At 37.6% G+C, this 18590-nt stretch overlaps 1 protein-coding gene across 1 annotated transcript in view; it reads right to left on the bottom strand.

Moving 5' to 3' along the window:
- spata17 (spermatogenesis associated 17) overlaps nucleotides 1–18590 on the bottom strand; it is a 200915-nt gene that overhangs the window by 64261 nt on the left and 118064 nt on the right. The window contains exon 9 of the mRNA XM_052011250.1: nucleotides 17295–17427. Within this exon, the coding sequence (XP_051867210.1) occupies nucleotides 17295–17427 (133 nt within the window). The remainder of the gene's footprint in view (nucleotides 1–17294; nucleotides 17428–18590) is intronic.

Raw genomic sequence — 18590 nt, 5'->3', positions numbered from 1 at the left:
ATCCAGGCAGCATCCTGGTAAATTTCCTCTGTACCCTCTCTAAAGCTTCCACATCCTTCCTATAATATCGGGCTGCAACATTACCTCGCGGCTCTTGAACTCAATCCCCCAACTAATGAATCCAGCGCACCATACGCGTTCTTAACCACCCTATCAACTTGCGCAGCAACTTTGAGGGATCTATGGACTTGGACCCCAAGATCCCTCTGTTCCTCCCCACTGCTAAGAATCCTGCCATATTCTTTCAATATTCCACTGGCCCCTGCCAGTAAGTGCATTTAATGTCTGCCTTTGTAGAAAGAAAATCCACCTCACCAAGCTAAAAGTTTTCCCATCTGTTAAAACGTAATTATCTACTCTGGTCTCCCTGAATAATGGAGAAACACACTTTCTGCTGTGAAATAACTTGTTCCTCTTCCAACCCCAAATTCAGAAATAATTTAGCAACAATCTTCAACTTCTAATTAATATATTCTGATGTTAATGTGTAAATAGATACTAATTACATATTTACAAATTTTAGCTATAGCTTATGCAGCTCTATATTCAGCTGAGTCAGAAACAAAATAGTGGCCAATAATTACTCCTTCAAATAAATACAGCAGTTTATAGATAATATTGGTTTTCCTAGGCTTTCCTTCCTTGGGACACAGAACTTCCCCAGTTGCAAATTGCCGTCTGATTAAGATTTTGTCAAATATAGCAACTGGAATTAAAGTCTCAGTTCAGACTGAAATTTAAGTAACATAATCAATTTGAATCTGTGAAGTTATGAATGTCATTGTCAAAGGATTACAGAATAAAGGATGGTTCTGTGATACTACAGAGCAGAAATATAGGGCTGGGAGAGGTTCTGGAGAAGCAGAGGGACAAGGCCATGAAGGAACCCAAAAAGCAAGAAATTAAAATGTAGGCCTTGGTGGACATGCACAGTTTGTATCTGTGTCATTACACCATTGATACATGTGCCTTTGACTTCCCTTCATATACATCTCCTGTTCCTCTATACAAGAATACTTACACCTTACATTAGAATCTGAAACTATTTAACTTCTTTCATATGGTTAATTGGTCCTCCAAATAATTATCATAGATTTTGTATTAGCAGCCAGATTGTGTTCAACTAGCTTCCTTATAGCATATTTAGTATTGGTATTGTTTGGTGTTGGTTTATTAATGTCACATATACCAAAATACAATGAAAAGTTTTTGTTTGCATACCAACCAGCCAGATCATTCCATACATAAGTACATCAGGGTAGTTAAAAGCAAAACTGAATGCAGAATAAAGTTTTGTGGTTACAGAGAAAGTGCAGTGCAGGCAGACAAATAAAGTGCAAGGGCCATGACGAGGTAGATTGCAAGATCAAGAGTTAATTGTTTCATGCATGAGAGGTCCATTGAAGAGTCTGATAACAGCGGGATAGAAGCTGTCGTCGAGCGTGCTTCTGCCCGACGGAAGAGGAGAGAAGAGAGAATGACCAGGGTGGGAGGGGTCCTTGAGTATGTTGGTTGCTTTCATGAGGCAGCGGGAACATGTTGACAGGGTTAATGGAGGGGAGGCTGGTTTGTGTGATAGAACTATTCATTCCACACACTTATATACATGAGCAGAATTTGAAGAACCTGCTTGTTAAATCAGGATTTTTGTATCTGTTGTTTAACTATTAACCAGAAAAATTGTACATTATGCAGGTGCACTGATGGACTTCAGCAATTTTAATGAGTATTAACAAAATCACATGTTCAGGAAGTACATAATTCTGTAATTTTATTAGAGGGTTATAAGTTATGCATAAAATTAGCATTTCACTAATATTTCAAAAACAAAAGTATAGCCCAGATTTTCCGGTTAGTGGTGAAATGATGGTGCTCAACACAGGCCTTAAGATAACTTGCCCTCAAAGATTAAGTTGTTTGTGTGGCACAGATTTTCTCATTTCTTAGGTGGTAGGGAGTATTACACCATCGACAGAGGACCTGGGCCTTTTAGTAATGGTCTGACAACAAGTTGAGTAAGTAGCTAATCAAATTTTTACAGATAGCAAGACAAGAGGTAAAGTGTTGAGGGATGTGAGATATTTTACAATGAGTGGAACAGTGATTGGGAAATATACATGGGATTAAGGTGGAAACTGAAATATCATAAAATAAATCTTAAAAATGTAATTTATTATTTTAAAAACAATGGAATTTCCACAAGTTAATCTGATGGAATGAGAATCCATGAATTTTAAAATTTGTTTTCTGGGCCGTGAGAAGTAATTCAACAATAATCATTTCTTTGTATGCTACTGAAACTCACATCTCATTCAACAAGGCTTAATATTGAGACTAGTGCATAAAACATTCAAGTTAATTCACTGATTCAATGTTGATTCCATATGACAAGACTGTAACAGATCACATGGCAGATGAATAGTCTATCACTGAAAGCATTGCCTGAATTTCATTGTTAAGCAGCTTATGTGCATATGATTGGGTTTTGACATTATTCAGTGCCATTTCTGATTTTAAGACTCCATTGTGAATCACCCTATTGTTGACTGTGGAGTTGCATAAAGATCAAGAACTTCAATTGTGAGGTTCACATTACAACACTGTCAGGTTCCCTGAGTAAAGCTGCACTGAAACTGGCATTGTTGGTTTCAGCATAGCGAGCCCTATTGATGTACTGCGAGTTCCCATGATATGCAGAAGAGCAGCTGTAATCTTTGAAGCCGTATCCTAAAAGGAAATTCCAGAACGCAAAGAACACATTTCCAGTTACTGGAGACTGTTGATGCTGAATGAATGGTTGCTTCAAAGAAGGGAGGTGGGTTGGAAGAGTGTTCTTAGGGAGTTAGACCCATTTCATTAGGCAGGTGAAGGGCCATGCCTGCAGGAGGTATGTTCTTTATGTCAGGGGACCACAAACACCCTCGAGGACCGCAACTAGGCACCCTTGACAGGAGATTCCAAGGGAGGTCTCTATAAGGACAAAATGCTGAATAGGGTGTTACCGTTACAGAGAAAGTGCAGTGCAGGCAGACAATAAGGTGCAAAACCATGACGAGGTAGTTTGTGAGGTCAAGAGTCCATTTTATCGTACTAGGGAACCATTCAATAGTCTTAAAATAGTGGGATAGAGCTGTCCTTGAGCCTGGTGGTATGTACTTTCAGGCTTTTGTATCTTCTGCCTGATGGGAGAGGGGAGAAGGGAGAATGTTTGGGGTGGGTGGGGTCTTTGATTATGCTGGCTGTTTTACCGAGGCAGTGAGTAGTATAGACAGAGTCCATGGAGGGGAGGCTGGTTTCCATGATGTGCTGAGCTGTGTCTACAACTCTCTGCAGTTTCTTGCAGTCACAGGCGGAGCAGTTGCCATACCAAGCCGTGATGCATCCAAATAGGATGCTTTCTATGGTGCATCGATAAAAGTTGGTGAGTGCCAAGGGGGAACATTACAAATTTCTTTAGACTCCTGAGGAAGTAGAGGCACTGGTGAGCTTTCTTGGCCATGGTGTCTATGTGGTTAGACCAGGATAGGCTATTGGTGTTTACTCCTAGGAACTTGAAACTCAACCCTCTCGACCTCAGCACCATTGATGTAAACAGGAGCATGTCCACTGTCCCCCTTCCTGCAGTCAATGACCAGCTCTTTTGTTTTGCTGATATTGAGGGAAAGGTTGCTGTCATGACATCATGTCACTGAGCTCTCTATCTCCTTCCTGCAATCGAACTCATCGTTATTTGAGATTCAGTCCACTACGGTGGTATCATCTGCAAACTTGTAGATGGAGTTAGAGCAAAATCTGGCCATGCAGTCATGAGTATATAGGGAGTAGAGTAGGGGGCTGAGGACACAGCCTTGTGGGGCACCAGTGTTGAGAATAATCATGCCAGAGGTGTTGCTGCCTATCCTTACTGATTGCAGTCTGTTGGTCAGGAAGTTAAGGATCTGGTAAGGGGGAGGTGTTGAGTCCCAGATCTCAGAGTCTGGTGATGAGTTTGCTTGGAATTATAGTATTGAAGACAGAGCTGTAGTGATGTCAGAGCCACCAGGCCATAGTCATGGGGGCACATTACCTTGTTTTTCTTAAGTACTGGGATGATAGTGGTCTTCTTAAAGCAGGTGGGAACCTCAGATTGAAGCAGGGAGAGATTAAAGTTCATTCTAATGTTTGGTCTGAAAGAGACACTCTCAGGATTGTCTTAGTAGTTGATTAAAATGTTATCTGAGTTTATATATTCATCTTAAACTCACGACCTCTGACTCAGGTGAATATGGCAATGCTAATATTAGTTTAAGAATTTAAACTTATGGAAACTGTGATTGATGATCTATAATCACCATCTGGAAAGGAATCATGATAATTTGCCACACGCACGAGATATTTAGATATTGTAAATGATTTGATAAGTTCAGATTGATTTTGTCTAATTATCCATATTATACTTCATAAGTTCTTTAAGTTTTCTGTTAATGCCAGAGAACCATGATATTGACAATAGTGGATGTTCATCCTCTAGGATGTAGAGGTCAGTTAGTGAAACTACTGCAACACCACCCCTGTTAGCAGTTTTCATAACAATATTAGGTTGGTCCTTAGTGAGCAGACCTCTGCAGGTTCAGAGAGGACTAGCCTGGAAGGAACAAGAATAATGGAGTATTTGAAGTCATTGGCAGTTAATGATGAATAGTTCTAGAAAGATTAAGAGGTTCAGAGGGAGAGGTCCAGGTGGATAGGGAATTTTGATGGCAGGAGAAAGGTCCACATTCTGGGTAAAGACTCCTGGCAAGGAGAAGGGTATGAAGTGAAGGTGTTGAAAGAGGAGATCAACGTCATAGTCAGAATTCACTGAGGTGAGAATGCAGGGGATGAAGCTAACGTCTCTACTGAGGACTGATTATTTGAGATCAAGGAATAATCAAAAGGGATGCTGGAAATCTTAAATAAAAATAGAAAATGTTACAGATCCTCAGCAGATCAGGCAGAATCTCTAGAGAGAGAAACAGAGTTAAGATTTCAGGTCAATGACCTTTCATCAGAACTGGTGAACTGTCCTGATAAAAGTTCGTCGACTTGAAATATTAACTCTATTTCGATCTCCACAAATAATTCCTGACCTGCTGAGTATCTCCAATATTTTCTGCTTCCAGCATTTTTTTGCTCTTAGATTAAATATCCAACCTGGTTTTTCTTCAAATATAATGATCCTGCCTTCTCTTAACATGACTCTATCATCAGCTATAAATATTTCTTCCCCTGCATTCCACAGTACTTTGTGTAACTTTTTTTATCATCTCCCGTTTACCTTTGTGTTGACAAGGTATTAAAGATTGTAGTGGAACATTTTGCTTTTTCTTGTCTATTTCATCAATTTTAAGCACCTCTGGGAGTTGTACATTGTGCAGTGAAGCTGATGAGCTCGTCCGTCAACTTTAAAGAAGGACTCCCAACAGAGGCTGGGTTTGGACATTGTGACACATGATCTGATGGATTTTCATTTCCTGCATGATACTATGCAGTTGCAATATCAAAAACTACCTCTGGTTCTGAAGCAAAGGATTTGATGTTGGCTTTCAAGATAGGTACATAGAGTTTATGGTCTTTTTAAATGTTGATGGATTGTATTCTCCATGCTATTGCAAATGCCTATCATTCAATCTAGTTGTACAGCTGCCTCAGCAGGTAGAGTTCCTGTTACGAAGTCAAAAAATTGTAAATTCACCTACTATCCCAGGCTTTCATGCCAAAATCTGAACTGTTACTTTACTGCACAGTGGTGAACAAATGGTACCTTGATGGAGGTAAGATCCTTTGAGTAAAACATAAAAACAAAGTCTTTCTGCCTATTCAGATACATATTAAATGATTAAGAAAATATTCATAGAGCAGCAGGGAGTTCTCTGAGTCTGGGTCAATATTGCTTTCTCAAATAACAATTCAAAAATAGACTACTTTGGCCATTTGCACATTCACTTGATTGGGAGTTGGTAGAACATTACCAAAAATATATTATACAAAAATACTATCATTTTTTATCCATATATATCTGCCATTGTAGAATTATATCCTCACAGAATCCTTGCTCAGACATTCAGAGTGCTTGGGTACAGGATTTTTAGACTGCATTTCCTGCCAATATAGAGAACTGTAGAATGTCTAGAAACTAAATCATCAATAGCTGCCGCCTTTAATTTCCTATTGAGTGTTTCCATGTTTCACTACCAGTGTCCGAACCATTGTAGTAAAATTAGGGTTGAAACATGCTCTGCTTGTGATCATCCAAAGTCAAGTTCTCCCTTACCTGATTTCTACTGAAAAACAGACTAAAAATAAACAAAATAAATTCTGTGATTTCTGCTTGTATTGAAGGCAAAAATGTCAATAGTTATGACTATTACTTTGTGAAATAGCACATTGATGGGTCTGAAGTCATATATGGGCTAAGGATAGTAGACTTCCTTCTCTTCCCTGTAGCAAATTTATGAACTATGTGAATGAAGGCAAAGTCTGGTATCCAAGATTATGTACTTCATTTTTTATGTTTCCATAACACTATGTAGGGAGAAGGTCAGAAGTACTGAGGTAGTATAAGGACCATGGTAGGCTTGGTAGTGGCAGGATTTTGATTGGTTAGTCTCCAACCAAAATCATATGCCAACTTCTCTCCCTTTTATGCTTCCTGTGTTAGTTTTTTCTTTGATATATTATGGACATGGGCATCACTGTCACGACCAGCACTTATTGTCCATCTTTTGTTGTTTGTGAAGGTGAGAAGCTTCCACCTTGACCCTCTGCAACCTATCTGCTGGTTAGGTGGGAGTTCCAGGATTTTGACTTGCTAATAATGAAGAAAAGTGCCCAATTCACAAAGGCATGTTGCACTTGTCCACCAAGGTAGTGGATATTACAGGTTTAGGAGATGTTGCTGAACAAGATTTGTTGATTTGCTGCCATGCTCCCTGCAATGTGCATACTGCAACCGCTATACACAGATTGTGAATGGTGTTGATCTGTATGCTGGTAGATGTAACAACCTAATGTGCTGTTCTGTCCCATCCAGTCAAATGGAAATTATTCCTTCACGTTTCCTGTTTATGTCCTGTAAATGTGGAAAGATTTTGGGAAGTCATGAAATCAACCAACTGTAACAGAATACTCTGCCTCTGACATGCTCTTTCAGCTATAGTATTTATGCGGCCAGTTCAGTTGAGATATTGATCAATGGATATTCTTAAAACATTGACGGTGATTTTACAGAAGTTTGGCTGTAGAAACTCAAAAGTAGATTGTTATTTCCTTGCAGATATGTTACTCGCTACTATATGGCCAAGCTTAAACATTGTTCAAATCTTGCTGTATATGGGATTGGATTACTTCATTATCTAAAGAAAAGCGATTAGTGTTGAGTACCATGCAACCATGAGCACGTAGCACCCAGAGAACTTCACTCTTGATCCCCTCGACTTCAGAATTTGCTTCCATCTCCATTAAATTCTGTATCCCATGATATCTTCCTACCTTTGATAAATTTTCAGCAGACTAATGGAATAAATAAAGGCTCTTTGATCTATTTCACCTACTAGTTTTATCAAATGCTTTTATAAAAACCTCATCTTCATGTGGTATCTTCGACTTAGCACTTTTCTGTTAACAGTTTTTTAAATGTAAAAGTACAAAGAAATTGTAGTTTTAGATGACTTAAGTTATTAGTCGTTTTAATTTTAACTTGTCTCTTGTGTGTCCCATTCACATATTTGAAAGCATTTATTAAACCATTTTAACAGATGTGCTTTACTGGATAATTAGTAATTTTGTTTTACACAATAGTACTATTCCTACATTTTACCAAAGCTCACTGGCCTATTTCCCTTATGAAAGTTATGACCAGACCTACTACTTAGAACAAGATACTTAAATAAATGCCTTTCAAAAATGTAATTGGAACCAGCACAATTTGAATTACTGTTAGCTGAATTCAAAAATCTGCCACTGATAATTAATCAGAATCCACAAGATAATTTTACTTGAATTGGAAGGGCCCTCAAACAGCAAGCATGAACAATATGAATAAAATCCATAACAGCTGCATCAGTTTAATCTAGAATATGAGCTTCATTTGCATAAAATTGTGGTTTTCATGCCATGATACGTCTAATAATGACAATGCTACATTAAATCTTAAACAAGATAAAATGATGCTTAATTTTTAATAATAATTTGATGCAGTAAAATTTTAACAATTATAATATTCAGTATATTGTTTAAGAATCATGGGACAAAATACATTTTTAAGACCAGTATGCCAAGACTAATTGATGTCGGGGTGGGAAAAGAGGAGTTTGGCAAGGCAGGAGTTATATTGGTGCTTATCTGATCACTGCACATTTAAAAACCTTTTGCCATATGTAAAACAATCTTCAGTACATTACAAAGTCTACGGTAATTACTTCAATGTTTCAGCATAGTCCAATATGTTTAAAGGCACTAGATTTACAATATTTGCAACTCCAGTCATCAGGAATAATGTGATTTATTTGCCCATTTATTAGATCAATTAGATTGTGGTGGATTTGTGGCGCCTGAGTGTGGAAGTATCTTGGATCTGACTCTGATCGTCCAATAAATAAGACAATGATTTCTGTGCATTTGGCCATTGATTAGAAAAAAAAAGGTAAGATCCAATTGATAAGAGTTACTAAAAAAACTCAATAAAACTTGAAAGCAGGATTTAACTGCTCCTTTGAAATCTCCACAGAAATGGAGGAAGCACCTGCCTCAACAATCTGCTCCAATGGTAATTGGCTAACAGATCATGAAACAGCTCCTACATCAATCAACAGCATATGTTGTGCCAGAGTAATAGACTTAATAAACTCCTTTTTAATCATCTCAGGGGTCAATTTAGAAAATGCTCGTTTTGAAGAGAACCCCTTTTCCCTAAGGGCTACTAAAGTCTGGTCAGATAATTCAAATTCCTGTGCCCAATCACCAATATTAAATTCCAGTTGGCCCTCAGCCATCTTATCAGGACAGTGCAGTAAAGAAATAATAACAATCACTTAATTACTCAAGTCATTTTTTTTGCTATTAAACTGCAGTATAGATCCTGGGGACTTGGGTTTCACTGTAATAGCTGAAAAACAGTCTTTCATAATGTGTACAATGCATAGGAAACAGATTTTTAAAAAGCTATGATTTTGCTCCAGTACAGTCCACAAGGGCTCATATCACCTACGTGTATGAATATGTACAGAAAGAAGAGCGCCAACCACACATCTTCAAAGTCTTTGATTCAACAAGCATAATTGGCCACACTCCCAAAGTCAAATTTAAAAACAATCTCCACTCAATTAAGTAGGTAACAGCAACAGAGGAGCAATGAGTTTGGTCAATCTGTGACTTGTGTGCATACCAGAAATTGTACCTAAATTACTCCAGATTCCTAAGATAGTACTCTTTATGATTTACTGAAGTGGAATATATGAAAGCTTGAAATCCATCAAAAAGTCACCGAACTGTCTTAAGTAAAAACTTAACAACATGCATTTATTACTTCACATAAGCTGGCAACTTACTAATTTCAAACAAAATGATGCATATTGAAACATTTCAAATTCTATCTCTTGAATTCTAAGTAACAAATTGTAGAAAAGACAAAACTGAAAAGTTTAAATCATTCAGAAAGCTTAAGAAAGGGAATTGACTATTGTACCCCGACAGGTTGATTCGAGTTATCTTCCAAATGTGATGATTCTCAATGAAGTGCTGATTTAACTGTGATAGGATGTATGTTTATTTTTTTTGTTAGTGGTGCCCTTCTCACATGAATACATTTGAAGATCTTTGGGGAGTTTTCTTTTAAGGAAATAGGTAAGGACTGGGAAAAGGTACATTTGAAAACTGAACAAGGTTTTGATTTGCAATACTTTTTACATAGTAAGGCGTATAAGGCTCTGGGCCGAGTGTTGGAAAATGGGTTTAAAGAAAACAGGTACTTTATGGTTTGTGTAGAACTAGTGGGTTGCGTGTCCTGATTCTGTTCTGTTTGCATCTATGACTCTACAAGAATATAAGAAAGGGGAACAGAAGTAGGCCATATGGCATTTCAGAAATCTATCAATTTTTGTTTTGAATGAATTCATTAACTGAGCCTCCAAACCTGAGGTAGAGATTTCCAAGGTTAACAACCCTGTCTCCTCACCTTAGTCTTAAATGGTCTCTCCCTTATTCTGAGATTTTGACTCCTGGTTCTAGACTACTCATTTAGGGAAATGTCCCCTCTGCATCCACCTTGTAAGAATTTTATAAATTTCAATGAGATCTCATCTCTTTCCTCTAAACTCTTGTGAATATAAGCTTAATCTATTCATTTTCTCCTCATACAGCTAAGTTGCCATACCTGGAACCAGTTAAGTGAGTCTTCACTCCACTCCCTCCATGCAAGTATATCTTTTTTAGGTAAGGTAACCAGAACAGTATGCAATACTCCAGCTTAAGCTGCACCGAGACCTGAGATCATTGCAGTGTGACATCTTTCTTCCTATACTCAAATTTTTTCGTAATAAAGGCCAACAAACCATTTCTCTTCTTAATCATTTGCTGCACCTGCATGTCCGATTTTCAGTGACCTGTGTATCAGGGCACTTCTGTATCTTTAAACAGCAATGTAAAAAAAGAATTCTGCTTTTTCCTTTGTGCACGAGTGGATAACCTCCCATTTTTTCACATGTATAGGTGCCATGGGGTGCATGGGACAGAGGTAGGTGTTAAGACTACCAAGGATTGATTTTTAAGTTTTATTAAATCTTTGTACACTCTGAATTTAAAGGGTAATGTCACTGTCTCTATTGCCAATGGTTTCAATCAGAATTACTGTGAAACTAGGGTTAGCTTTGGAATTCTGTACATTTACTCTGTACAAGGGCAGTCCAGAATTTATCACCAGCTCATTCCAACACCGGATTCCTCATGGAGTCTGCTCTTGGGTCTAGTTGTGCTCAAATTTTGCTGCATTTATAATGGGAATCCTACATTTGAATCCCTTTTAATCACTTGAATCCCATTTGAATCCTACAGCAGATTAATCCTGGTGTAGGATTTGACACCCATTGATTTCAATGGGGTGCGTCAGGCAAAGGATTAGGAAATAAACAGGAAGTTAAATTACCCTTCTTAAATTGTTTTGCTTTAGTCCAATGTTTTTAATTATTGATGTGTTTTAGTTTATTTAATATTTTCTCTTGACATAGAAGGAGGTCATTTGATCCATCAAGTCTACACTGAAGAACAGGCCCATTAATCTCATTTCCCCACTTAATTCCCTGTAGCCTGTTCTATCTCACATGCTAATTAGTTGGTTGATAGCAGTCAATCATCCCAGTCCTAAAAGGGGTTCCTCAGTGCCCAACGATGTTCAGCTGCTTCAACAATGACCTTCCAAATAAGGTCAGAAGTGGAGATATTCATTCCATTTGCAGACAATAAAGCAGTCCATACCTGCAAGACCTGGACAAGATGCCACTGAAATGCCAGGCCATGACCATCACCAATTAGAAAGAGTCCAACCACCAGTGCAAAGTCCCCTACCAATAACACCCTCAGGTTGTTCTTTTGTCCTTAATGCCTTTGGATTTATCTTAATCCTATTTGCTAGTGATATTTCATGACCCCTCTTTGCCTTCCTAATTTCTTTTTTAAGCATCATGCTGCACTTTTTATACTCTTAACAGGCCTTCCTTAATTCTTTACATCTGTTATATCTTTCTTTTATTCTCTTTACCTCAGTCTCAACATCCTTCAACATCCAGGGTTCCCTGTACTTCTTACCTTTGGCTTTCACCCTTACTGGAACAGGTTGGCCCCAAACTCTTCCTATTTCTCCTTTGAATGCTTCCCACTGTGCAGACTTACCTGCAAGTAGGTGCTCCCAGCCTATCCTTGCCAGGTTCTGTCTTATTTTAATGCAATTGGCCTTCCCCCAATTTAGGATCTTTACTCTTGGTCCATCCTTATCTTCTTCCATAACCACTTTGAAACATATGGAGTTTTGGTCACTACTTCCAAATGCTTCCCCATTGACACTCCCTTCACCTCACTTGCTACCAAGCCAAGGTCCAGTAATGCTCCTTCCCACATTGGTGTCAAAATACTCTCTTGGACAGACTTCAAAAATTTCACCCCCTCTGAGCCTTTGACACAAAGGCAATTCCAGTTAATATTTATGAAACTGAAATCCCCTTGTACAAAACTCTATTTTTATCACATTTCCCTGCTATTGGCTGCAGATCTGTTTCTCTATCTCCTGTTGACTATTAGGTTGAATGTAATGCACTCCCAGCAAAGTGACAGCACCATTTTTGTTCCTTATCTCTACTCATATGGCCTCATTTGAGGAGCCTTCTAGGATATCCTCTCTCAATATTGAAATAATGCATTTCTTGACTAACAGTGCATTGTCACCTCTTTTTCGTCCTCTTCTGTCTCACCTGAAAATTCTATACCCTCTGACACCAAGTTGCCAGTCCTGCCTATCTATCAACCATGTCTCAGTGATAGCAAGAACATCATAGTCTCATGTGTTAACTAAACCTTTGAATTCATCCACCTTACTAGTTAGACTCCTTGCATTAAAATAGATGCAATTTAGTTCTGTGTTCTTCTTATGTGTCTTTATCTGCCTGCTTTGCCTACTGGAGTTATGAATATTTTCTCCTCTAGGTGACTCTACTTTCCTATTTGAACATCTACTGAGACCCACTCCCCTTCCAACTCAGTTTAAACTTTACCTAATAGCACTAGCAAACTGTTCCAGTTTAGGTGCAACCTGTCCCTCTTGTCCAGAAATGGTCCAAGTGATCTAGGAATATAAAGCTTATCCTTCTGTGCCACCCCTTCAGCCACATATTCAGCCGACCTTTCCTTCTATTCCTAAACCCACTGCCTCGTGGCACTGGAAGCAATCCAGAGATGGCAACCTCTCTAATAAATTGTCTTTAATTCCTACTCTACTTCAAAGTCAAAGTCGAGTTTATTGTCATAGGCACAAGTACATGTATGGACAGGTGCAATGAAAAACTTGCCACAGCATTTGAGGCACATAGCATCATATAAGCAGCATTCACAGGAAAAACATAAATTAAACATAAATTATACACAATGTTAGCAAGAAAAAATACACATTTAGAACAAAAAAAAACAAAGTCCATTTTAGTGCAAAGTGATCAGAGTGGTCATAGTGTTGCTAAACTGCAGTGGTGATTAGGGTTTTGCTGGTAGGTTCAAGAACCAAATGGTTAGGGAAGTAGCTGTTCTCGAACCTGGTGGTGTGGGACTTCAGGCTTCTGTACTTCCTGCCTCTCTTCGAACAAGTTTTCAATCCAATTTGTTATTCCCACTCCCCCCCTCCCCAAACCCCCAACTGTGACTCCATAATTCAATTTCCCTTAATGTTTTAATACTCTTTCTGAAAAATCACATTAATCATTTCTGAAAGATTTCCTCAGCCTGTCAGTGCCTCATAAGCCTTCCATCACATTTGTCTCCCATCTAGTTTGTCAAAGATAACCTTCCCTTCTGAAATTCATGTGGCTGCTTCAAATTAATACCTCAATGTCCACATATGAAAGTTCACCAGCACCCCTACTTCCTCAGGAGGCTAAAGAAATTTGGCATGTCCCCTTTGACACTCACCAACTTTTATTGATGCACCGTAGAAAGCATCCTATTTGGATGCATCACAGCTTGGTATGGCAACTGCTCTGCCTGTGACTGCAAGAAACTGGAGAGAGTTGTGGACACAGCCCAGCATATCATGGAAACCAGCCTCCCCTCCATGGACTCACACTGCCTTGGTAAAGCAGCCAACATAATCAAAGACCCCACCCACCCCAAACATTCTCTCTCCTCCCCTCTCCCATCAGGCAGAAGATACAAAAGCCTGAAAGCACGTACCACCAGGCTCAAGGACAGCTTCTATCCTGCTGTTATAAGACTATTGAATGGTTCCCTAGTACGATAAGATGGACTCTTGACCTCACAATCTAACTCGTCATGACCTTGCACCTTATTGTCTACCTGTACTGCACTTTCTCTGTAGCTATGGCACTTTACTCTGCATTCTGTATTGTTTTACCTTGTACTAGCTCAATGCACTGTGTAACGAATTGATCTGTATGAACGGTATGCAAGACAAGTTTTTCACTGTACCTTAGTACATGTGACAATAATAAACCAATACCAATATCAATATTTAACAATTGTTTAATGTGCAGTAAGACTTAGAATTGCTGGCTTTTAGAAAGTGTAACTCATGAATCAAACTCATGGATTTTTTACTCTATCTAACCTGTTGATGTGTCAAATGACTGCACTGTCAATGCTTACAAAATATATTGCATTACAATACTATCCCAGTGGACTATTGAGTTAACAATTTTACTTTGACAACAGCTTAGCCTAATACAAATACTTATGAATGACCATCTTCTCTCCACATCATGCAATGTTTAATCATGGAGCAAAAAGAAAACATAATAATATTTCCTTATTAACATCCCTACAAAATGCAATGAACACTATAATCTTAATGAAATAGTGTGAAGTTGATTTGTTCATAATCATATGTAATAGTATATTGAGTTTTCATATGATCTCTGTCACATTTGTGTTGACTGGAATAATACTGCCAATTGGCTTTGAGTTGTTGATTTACATTGTTCTGTTTATAAAATAATTTTTCCTTGCTAGATCATTGGTTGCAAATATGATTACACCAATATGAATTGTTAGAAAAAATACGCAACTGGGGCACATATCAAGTAAACAGTTAGGACTACTGTTATAGTGAAGACCAAAAGAATGTACCGTGTAGATGGAGCAATTTAAAAATCAGTTTCAGCACAAGATCATTATCAAAATAGTAGTGTGCAGATCTTCGATACCAAAGGAAGGGTAAAAGGTTGTATTCCCATGTTGTGTCATCCACATGCTTAGTGCTCCAAAGGTATACTTTAAAGGGCTTTGAGCTTGCAGGTCAAAATAAGAGTTCTGTGATAGTGGTTTTGCCTGGACGATGGTAAAAATTAAAAGATGGACAGAGACTTGAAGAATAATGCAATGTTGTCTGTTGAAAGCATATTTCATCTCAATCAACGTGTAAAAGTACAATTATCCATAACCAAAGCTTGCTTCACAGCTGTAAAGTTCAGCTGTAATGATCCCTGCACATTGCACTTGCACATCAATTCTGATAATCATAATCACGGTCGTTAAGCCGAATGTTCATTACTGTCAGGATGCTACTGACAGCAGTTTCAATCATCAGCTGCAATGGGCAGGCAGTCATAGTTGCACCCATGTTTCTGCACCCAGGGATTTGCAACATTAAATCCATGATCAGTTCTACTTCCCACTCTATTTTAGAACTATTGAGGAAGAAAGGTTGACTTAATGTTCTACATTATGTACTAAGATAATTTCCTACTGATTTGTTTTTATGTTCTTTTCCTCAGTGAGTGGTTAACAGAAAATTTTCAATATGCAATGTTTCACTATTTTAGGGTTTCATATGAAAACACGCTAATGAGATGACATTGTTCTTAAAATATAACTTTTCCAGAACTTTAAATTTTGGGTGAAGCAGCCAAGTTTGCACCTGCATATTTTATTCATCAGTGACACTAGCCACTGCTTTACACTCCCAGTTCTTGATATTCATGCCAAGGACTTAAAATAAAGATATGAAATTTATTGCTGCAACAAATAAAATGCAAAGGAACACAGTTTTATTTAAATAAAATCATGTTAGAAATATGTGAATTGTAAGTAGCTTGTGGCATTGTAAAATGAACTGGTTACTGTTAAATTAAGTTTAAATATAACAAGTTGTGGTTAAAAAAGTCTCTAACTCACATTTGTACATTGTTATATAATTTACAGCTAATAATATTAGCAAAGGTAGTATTTTAATGCAAACAACTTTTGCTCTTAAATGTATTAATTTGATTATTTTGAAACAAACAATGATCACTACAAATTAGTTTGATTTTTCAATTAAATTAAATAATGGAATTCTAACAAACACTTTATGATTTTCCATTATATTATCCTGCCTCACCACTTCTCATTCACATCATTCAAGCTGAAGATTTCTTTAACTCATGTAGCCACAGGAATAGCTTTTACAAGTTACAACATTTTAATGATGCTCATCCATTGCTTTCACTTATAAAGTTTCCAAGCAGATTTTCACTTACACAAATACAGTGTACCATGGGCATCCATGAAGCAAAATACTATGCTGAACCTTTGCTGGATCATATAAGGTGACATGCTGAGCTGCTTAGCAACTATGATGTATAATGATAACAGCGTCAAATTATGTATATCATTTGTATATTCTTCTCTGTGTTAATTTTTAATCAGAAAAACAGGTGCAAGTAAATAAGTTTACAGATAATAGCATCAGGTACATTTTTTTGCAAGGATCAAACACAAAATTCTCAAGATTTGTAAACCTATCACCCATTTCTCCAGCATAATAATGCATGGCTGCAAGTTAAAAGTCACGTTCATCATACTTTCCTGAAATGTTTTCTATCAGGAATCTAGGTTTCTGTTTAGCTACAAGAGCATTCTCCTTTTTATGCCTTTTTTTCAAATGTTTACTGGAATTGAGTTAAGTGAATCAAATATATATTGTGAGTGTCAGTGAAGCACCAATTTAACTGCTCGGGAAACTCATTTATGACACTAAGGTGATGCTGTGAAACAAACATATGCACATTGTAGTCAGCTGGGTGTTGTTTCATGAGCGCTAAAAGTTGTATTTAAAAAAAGCTCCAAAACTGTGTTTGTGAGCACACATATACATGTGCACGCACAGTCAAACACACATACACACACATAAAAACCTACATTTTTACTCTTTAAGAAAATGCATAATTCAAATAATGCTGTCAAACATCAAATTCATAAACATCACCAAATCTTATTTTGCTCATGTTAAAGATGCAATGGATGGACAAATTCACCTATAGGGCAAGAGTGCATCCTTTTACTCATGCTTTCAAAATTAGGGATATTGCTAACAAGCAACATTTTTTCAATAAACCAATAATCAATTTGAAATTACAATGCAAAAAAAGTCATCCATTGATTTTTTAAAAGTATCTTTATATTGCAAAACCTACTATCATATTACACTTTCATGATGAATATAGATATTAACAAACTCTAATAACCAATCTTTATTATCACAGAAAGATACATAAGAAGTGAACAGTGATACATTGTTGCTTGCCTACCTTATTCATGATTGGTGTGTCTTCTGTTGCTCTAAAGTGCTTAGTTCCATAAGCAATGGGTCCATATTTGGTGCTAGTATGTAGGAGTGGCTCATAGGTTTTAAACCTATTTGCATGGCTGAATGGCAGGAATCTATAAAGAATAAAGACAAAAATATTGACAGTGTACAAAATGTTCAGAGTTAAAATTCTTGTATTTTTATCAGGAACAATTGCCTAGCTCCTTCTGGTAAATACTCGCAGATCTGAATGGAGATTCTCCAGCACTTAAGCTCGGTAATTGGCTCTTGGTTCTTGTACCCGTTCAGGCCTGATGATTTCAATAGGGGTTAAAACAGCAAGGAAGAAAGATGTGAAGAAAGTAAGGTCTTTTTTTATAATTATTTATGTTTTGATTAATTCTTTTAATAATTCATAATCAATCTTGTACTTTATTTTTGTAATGTGTAGAACATTTTTAATATTTTTTTAAATTTAAATTAATTGTTCTTAAATGTTTCTGAATATCAGCCATCAAAGATGACAGGGGAGTTTAAGGGTGAGACTTCTCCATTGCATTCTTCAAGACAGTGCTACTGCTCAGGGCCATGTCTACAGACTCTAGTTGCTTAAGATAGGCTCTTTAAATCTGGAGCAGACAAATCTGGGTGTGCGATTGTTTTGGGTAATTACTGTGTGTGATAGACCCATACTAGAAAAATCTGGGTAACACAGTCGATTTGAAAATAATATATTTATTTATTAGTCACGCGTACATCGAAACACACAGTGAAATGCGTCTTTTTGCGTTACTGAGAGTGTGCTGGGGGCAGCCTGCAAGTGTCGCCACACTTCCGGCGCCAACATAACGTGCCCACAACTTCCTAACCTGTACGTCCTTGGAATGTGGGAGGAAACTTGAGCACCCAGAGGAAACCCAAGCAGACATGGGGAGAACATACAAACTCCTTACAGACGGCGGCAGAATTGAACCCGGGTCACTGGGGCTGTAATAGCGTTACGCTAACCACTACACTACCGTGCTGCTGTAATATCAACCTGCAAAAGCTGCTGAAGCACAGACATACTGCATATAATGGTGGAATGTTTGCCATCTGATTCATCAGGTTTCTTCACACAAAGAAAGAAAAGTCACCTTTATGCTCACCCTATTGTAAAAATATTAAAGAGGCTACCCCTGCTTTTAGTTTGTAAGATATATTCTGGACAGAGTAAATATAAAGGATGTATTTCCCTTAGTAGAAAGAAGTATAACTAGAGAGCATAGATTTAAATCAAATGGTAGAGGGATTAAAG

Source organism: Pristis pectinata, chromosome 3, assembly GCF_009764475.1.
Source record: "Pristis pectinata isolate sPriPec2 chromosome 3, sPriPec2.1.pri, whole genome shotgun sequence".
Lineage (NCBI taxonomy): Eukaryota > Metazoa > Chordata > Chondrichthyes > Rhinopristiformes > Pristidae > Pristis > Pristis pectinata.
Note: the sequence above shows the minus strand (reverse complement) of the source record. Positions and strands in the feature narration are given on the sequence as shown.